The sequence below is a fragment of the Sardina pilchardus genome, chromosome 14 (assembly GCF_963854185.1).
Source record: "Sardina pilchardus chromosome 14, fSarPil1.1, whole genome shotgun sequence".
Lineage (NCBI taxonomy): Eukaryota > Metazoa > Chordata > Actinopteri > Clupeiformes > Clupeidae > Sardina > Sardina pilchardus.
Genome location: NC_085007.1, coordinates 7620445 through 7627944, shown reverse-complemented (window position 1 = coordinate 7627944; position 7500 = coordinate 7620445). Strand labels below are relative to the sequence as shown.

Below are 7500 nucleotides of genomic sequence, written 5' to 3'. Positions count from 1 at the left end.
AAATGAGTGACTGTGTACACCAGTGTGTGTGTGTGTGTGTGTGTGTGTGTGTGTGTGTGTGTGTGTGTGTGTGTGTGTGTGTGTGTGTGTGTGTGTGTGTGTGTCTGTCTGTCTGTGTCTGTTATTTGTTAATGTAAAATCCCTGCCAGTTTGGCCGGCATTATTATGTCTCAGTAAAAGTTATTACTGTATTGAGTGATGCAGCAGAATTCTCTCAGCATAAGGCCTAGTGAAGCATCAGCCTGCCTGCCTATCTCTGTCTGTCTGTCTCTCTGCCTGCCTGTCTGCCTATCTGTCTCTCTCTCTCTCTCTCTCTGTCTCTCTCTCTCTTGACTGCATGACAGACTGAAAGGCTGTGTGACTTAGCTTAGCACACGTTCAGCAGGGCTCAGCACACTTAACTGGCACGTCCTGCTGAAGTTAAAGATTGCTTCTCCTCTTCACCTTTTCCTCTTCATTTTCACCTTTGTCTTTCCCATCCTCCTCACCTGGTCCCTTCACCTGCCTCGTTCAGTCCTTTGTCTCTTGGATGTCGTTTCTCCTTGGATTTCCTTGGATGCAGTTGTTCCTTGAATTAGTGTTGTGTTGTTTGTTGTGTGGTGCTAGCGTGTACTGTATGTCTGTGCTGCATTTCCTCTCAAATATGAGGAGAAAGCCAGTGTTTTTTTTAATGTCATTAGCTTTGATTGCTGCATCAGTGTTGATGCTGTTTAATGGTGTTTAATGGTGTCCCCCCCCTCCACACACACACACACACACACACCCCTGTCCTCAAACGTTGTAGGACAACGCAGGCTAGTATTTCTGTGGTCATTTCTAAGACATATACAGTCTATATAGCGGTGCTAGTGTCCAGGCGGTAGCAGCACTGCCCATGTCACGTCCACGCTGCGTTGCGTTGCTCTGCGCTGCTGTCCAGGGATCTCTGCAGAGCGCCACTCGTGATAAGAGGCAGGCGGATTAGACAGGCCGTCACCGAGCTCAAACGCAGCGGCTGCCGTTAGCGGGAGGCAATTTAATTAAAAACCTGTTGGAGAGCTTGATCTCTCTGTGTGTGTGTGTGTGTGTGTGTGTGTGTGTGTGTCTGTGTTTGTCTGTGTGTGTGTGTGTGTGTGTGTGTCTGTGTCTGTGTCAGTGTTTATTTGTGTGTGTGTCTGTGTCAGTCTGGATTTAATCTCCACTCAGTCATTCAACTATCAAACTGCATGTGTGTGTGTGTGTGTGTGTGTGTGTGTGTGTGTGTGCGTGCGTGCCAGAGGAGAGATTAGAATGCCAGAAAGAGCATAAGACTGCAAGAACAGGGGAGGGAAATGAGGAAGGGTAGGAAAACAAGAAAAGAAGAGAGGAGAGAGGGAATGAGAGGAAGAGAGAAGAGGAGAAAGGGATGGTAAAGAGGTGGAGAAGGGAGCACCTGAGGACAGGACGAGAATGAGAACGAGAGAGAAAAGAAATCGAGAGAGAGAGAGAGAGAGAGATGAGACATAAGGAGAAGATGGGAGGAGGATGCGGCGAGACGTGAGGAAGAGAGGAAGAGGGGATGCAGAGAGGGGAAGCGGAGGAGGAGAAGGGGGAGGGGGGAGACATGAGAGAGGAGTCGGGATTGATCATCTCACGTCTGCGTCTCCTGCTGAGATGTTGCTTAGTTGGCGCCCCCTGCTGATGACTCAAACGCCGCCTCCCATTTGAACAGACTCCCCAGCAGGAGGCGCCATCGCTGCTAACACATCTGATCATCTCCCCGACATCTGCGCTTTGATCCCGTTAAACACTCTCCGATAGAAGGCTCCGGAAGCTGACGGTGTTGGTCACAGCGTACCGGGGGCAGATTAGCATGCTAGCTGTGAGGTGTCTCTGAACTCGTCCTGAACCCGTAAGGTGCTTTATCATAACTCTGCCACTCTGGATGGGCAAATCCTCCAAGCATACAGTGACTAGTAATGGTTACGTTGGCACCATAGGCCCCAGTCGTGGGTGTGGCACAACTGGCTGGGGCACCCGCACCGTACACCGGCAACCCGGGTTCGACCCCGACCATGACTTTCTCTCCCGCTCCCTTCCTGTTGTTCTCCACTAAGCTCATGTTTGTTCTGGAAGGCAGCGGCAGTGGCTCAGGAGGTAGAGGAGTCATCCAGTAACTGGAGCCCAACTCCTCCTGACCTTGTCATAGTGTCCTTGAGCAAGACACCTAACCCCAGTGCTCCCGATGAGCAGGTTGGCGCCTTGCATGGCAGCAACCACCAACGGTGTGTGAATGGGTGAATGTGAGGCATGATATGTAAAGCGCTTTGGGTGCTCGCAGAAGCCGATAAAAGCGCTATATACAGTAAATGCAGTCCATTTACCATTTACCATTGTTGTTACCATTTACACCAAAAGTAACGTTTCCAGCCTTAAGCTCTTCATCAGACTTGGCATTGCACTGGCACTGTTACAGCGCTAGACACGGGCTGCACAAGTGATGTCAGGACCGTGGCGTGTGTTATGACATCGTTATGACAGAGACATTGTAATCACTATCACAATCACAATCAGAATGCTTTAGCAACCATGCACGCACCAACAGAAAGGACAATGACATTTCATGTGCACACCTAAAAACAATACTCACACACACTCCTACACACACATGCTCACATGGCATAAAACAATACATAGACATACAAACACACTCTTACACACACATGCACACACGGCACAGAGCAATACATAGACACACACACACACACACACACACACACACACACACACACTCCTACACACATACTGTACATGCACACATCTCTGATCACATTCACAAGAAATAGTTAAATAATATGTGTTGTAATATGAGACTGATAGGTCTCGTGAGATGCATGTAGGGGTTGAACGTTATCTCAGGTATGAGGATAGCTTGGATGCCAGCCGAATTTAGCCCCGCCCACAACATTAGAGATCGGGAATTTTGGTCCGGACTTCTGTTCCGTTCCGTTGTGGAGCAACTACCGAATCAGAGCTGCTTAGAGTCACGGTTCGGACCAGAACTCCCGAGCGGTTTTGTCCAGAGCTCAAAATGCAAATGTGGTTGACAGACTGAGGACAGATGTATGTTGCTACCAGAGGTGGAAAACTCCAGCTTCAGTGAGAAAAAATCCTACCATTCATTTAAACCAGCTGATTCTAATTAGCACAACTCTTCAGCTACAGCTAGGTAGAGCAGCTAATTGATGAGATCACCTGTGCTAAGTGCACAGGTAAAAACATTACATGATCGGACTTTGACTCACTGAAGCTGGAGTTTTCCACCTCTGGTTGGTAGTGACAAAATATTAACCGTCAGTATGGTACAGTGTGACATGTATATGAAAAGTGTTTTATTCTTCCCGATTCTTCCTGATTCTTCCTAACAAAAACGCTGTTGCTAAAAGGTAGACCCTTATATTTCACTATCACTGCTGAGCAAGATATTGACAGTGAAGTAACCAGAATACCAGAAAACAATGTTAAGGCATTTGTGGAGATGAAACACACACCATATACACGTCCCAATGGAGCAGTATCAGACTCACATTCTGACTAGAATTGAGTGTGTGATGACGTCAGGCTAGCATGAGGATGTGTGGAGGTTACATGAGGTCACCTGCTGCGGCAGGAATAGGGCACTAGAATGTCTGACCTCAGGGAGCTCAGACCTGATGACATGATCTGTATCTCGCCGATGTTTGACTTTCAGAAATGTGCACGCACACACACACACACACACACACACACAAAACCAACACCACTAAACCACCACTTAACAGCATTGTCAGTCCACAGTAGTGCATTGCTGTTTTGAGCCCTTTGAGCCCACTGCAGATATCAGTATCGCATAACATGGACTAAAGCCCAGCCTGGAACTGTGTGTGTGTGTGTGTGTCTGTATGTGTGTTTAAATGTGCGCATGAATATGTTATATGTGTGTGTGTATGTGTAAGCCTTTTCTTGACCTTACGTTGTCCACACACTCCCCTCCTGAGCGTGTGTGTGTGTGTGTTTGTGTGTGTTTGTGTGTGTTTGTGTAACCCTGTTCTGTTGTCTCTCCTACAGACTCTCCTCCTGAGAGGACCGGTCGGAGGAGGAGTATGCCAGGCTCCGATAAAGTCCTGCCCAACATGGAGCCCGCTGCTGCCGCAACACCCTTCAGAGTCACCGTACGTACCTGTGTGTGTGTGTGTGTGTGTGTGTGTGTGTGTGTGTGTGAAACAACACAAACACAACACATTCAGTTTAACAGTGTGTGTGTGTGTGTGTGTGTGTGTGTTGGGAGGGGTACCTGAACAATATCTGGACACCCAATATCTTGTCTTGTCATTCCTACGCCTTCATATGTATCATATACACACACACACACACACACACACACACACACACACACACAGGATGTGGCTGAAGGAGGTCTGATTAAGTGCACAGGAAGGGGACATGCAGAAAGTCTTATCAGAGTATTTCTGCAGAATCAGCTCATATATAGTCCACACCATAACCACATACTCTCTCACACACACACACACACACACACACACACACACACACACACACAGATATATATTATAGTACACACATGTGTATGTATATAACCACACACACACAACCCCCCCCTCCACACACTCAAACACACACACACACACACACACACACACACAGATGTATGCTATGGTATACACATGTGTAAACATACTAAAAGGCGCAATCGTGGATTTTGCAGGAAGTCGCGTTTGTTGGTGTAAAACTGTACATTACATTTTAACAAAGGACCAAATGAAACACATCAGAGAGGCACAGTAGCTCACATCTTCCCTCAGTATTTCCAACATTCCAGAGAATTCAAGAGAATTCCAGAGAAATTCCAGGCAGGGGCTTGTTTTGTTGCTTTGTTTGTTTCCAGTCTTCAGAGCCTGGGCTGCCTACACCTTGCGTGCGTAACTTTGGAGTGTAGTTTGATCTCTGCTCTCTGCATCTGATAAACTACAGTATGTGTGCACAGTCAGTCGCCCAGACACACAGACAGGCTGACTAGTTCCGCTTGATGGCCCTTGAATGAGTCTTTCAGAGCTCCCGAAATCTGTCTGGGAGAATCAGTTTTTTCTATTCCTTGACTTCCATTTTACCTTGCACCTGTTTAAGTTGGATGTGCGTGCGCGCACTCTCTACTACTTGGGAGAATCAGTTCGACACAAGAATGCTGAACTTAACAGAGACACTGAGCCCAGAGTGGAGACTGCAGTGTGTGTGTGTGTGTGTGTGTGTGTGTGTGTGTGTGTGTGTGTGTGTGTGAGTGGATTTTTTTCCTGCAGATTTCCATCACAGGCACCCATCTCACTCAGGCCAGATCCTGAAGGCATGTTTGGACATGAAAGAGGGGCTGCTATATTTACACCCAGGTTCTCCGGGCCGGATGACTATACGTGCGTACTGTACAGGGTTTATGGAGATGGAGATCTGCTTCTGGTCAACTGCTCACAGCCACAGGGGCCACAGCTACTCGGCTGAAGTGTTTGAGGTGAAGTGTTAGAACTCATCTTCTCTCCGATTTGAGATGCGCAACCTCACCCTGTCTCAGAGTGGGAGACCACAGGGCTGAAGGCTGGAGAGTTGGAGAGGAGGAAACATCACAGAATCCAGAAGCTTCCGTCTCAAGGTCTACGCAAAAGGTGATGAAGAGCCGCCTGATGATGAAGAGGAGGAAACATCGCAGAATCCAGAAGCTTCCGTCTCAAGGTCTACGCACAAGGTGATGAAGAGCCGTCTGATGATGAAGAGGAGGAAACATCACAGAATCCAGAAGCTTCCGTCTCAAGGTCTACGCACAAGGTGATGAAGAGCCGCCTGATGATGAAGAGGAGGAAACATCACAGAATCCAGAAGCTTCCGTCTCAAGGTCTACGCAAAAGGTGATGAAGAGCCGTCTGATGATGAGGAGGAGGAAACATCACAGAATCCAGAAGCTTCCGTCTCAAGGTCTATGCAGAAGGTGATGAAGAGCCGCCTGATGATGAAGAGGTAACACATGATGGCAGCGCCGTGGCGTGTACTGTGAATACACATCTGGGCCACGAGGACAGAATGCAACTGGACCGACTACTGTAACATGCTGGCCCTGGACCGACGTACTGTAACATGCGGGCCCTGGACCGACGTACTGTAAAATGCTGGCGGCCCTGGACACCAACTCCTCCCTGGAGCCGCTCCTGAGGGATGTACAGTAACTGTGCGTTCAGACCAAGAGCGACTTGAGCTTCCAAAATCGCTCTGGACGCCCTGTAAAGGACGCCGTGGGAAGCTTGGATGCTTTGGCTGCTCTGACGTAGTAGCATTCTATGTTCGTTGCTGGTCGTTTGGTCGCTGCAGGTTGATCTCAACAACTCTCTGGCAAACATTGTCCAGTTACCAAGATGAATCCTAACAGGATTTGCCAGTGGAACGAAACGGCACATAGTTCCGGACTCCTAAATAGGCGTGTCCATTGTGTCAAACATAAAGTTTTCTCTCAATAAGCGATACAAGAGAGGGGTAGTAGGGTGGAGATGAAAACCTCTATGATGACGTGGAGATGGATGAATTGAGTGTGAAGTGTGTTGAGTTTAACACACTTCTCTCTCCTGTGTCTGCTGTAGCTGCTGATAGTTTTCTCTCAATAAGCGATACGAGAGAGGGGTAGCAGGGTGGAGATGAAGACCTCTAGGATGACGTGGAGATGGATGAATTGAGTGTCTGAGTTTAACACACCTCTCTCTCCTGTGTCTGCTGTAGCTCCTGAATATGTGTCTGAACTGAACACACTTCTCTCTCTTGTGTTTGAGGAAAATGCAGCTAAACTTCCATTCATGCCTGCTGAGTTGCCTTGATGATGGCATATATGGTGTTGTTGCTGTTTATTTGATAGAGATGGGAGCTCCTGTAGCACGTGTGTGTGTGTGTGTGTGTGTGTGTGCGTCCCTCTGTGTGAGGCTAGTTCGGGCCCTGTGTGTGAGTGTGTTTATGTGTCTGCACTGCATATGATGCTCGTTGTGGACACCCTGTTGACTGTAGTGAGGCATCTACCATATGGGAGAGGATGAGGACTGACAGGTTTGGTATCAGACATGTTGAATTCGTTCAGCTTTCCAGGATGCAGAGCGTCAAATCGGACGGCAGCCTTTCCTTCCCGTCCCTGTCGGCTAATTGCCAATTAAGCACAGCCGATCCAATTAATACCAGACGCTAATTACGGCGCTTACAAACATCCGCAACGTCACCTTTGTCTGTTCTCATCAACGTCTTTGTCAGCCTCCGATTCTCGTCTGTCAATCAAAGTGATAAATGGCACGACGACGGTGAGTCACTTCATAACGGGGCTCGGTTCTCCATTGATTGCAATCACGATTATGATGAGCTTTTGGGGTGCGTCCCAAATAGGAGGCGCAGTGAGGGTGTGTGTGTGTGTGTGGTCACATTCTACAGAAGTACTGACTGGTGTAGAAAGCTTTTGAGGCGGAGGGTATG

General features: G+C 48.1%; 1 protein-coding gene across 4 annotated transcripts in view; it reads left to right on the top strand.

The window, feature by feature from the left end:
• dab2ipb (DAB2 interacting protein b) overlaps positions 1–7500 on the top strand; it is a 167422-nt gene that overhangs the window by 68291 nt on the left and 91631 nt on the right. For all 4 annotated transcript variants that reach the window (XM_062555090.1, XM_062555092.1, XM_062555091.1 and 1 more), the window contains exon 2: positions 4066–4169. In XM_062555090.1, the coding sequence (XP_062411074.1) occupies positions 4066–4169 (104 nt within the window). The remainder of the gene's footprint in view (positions 1–4065; positions 4170–7500) is intronic.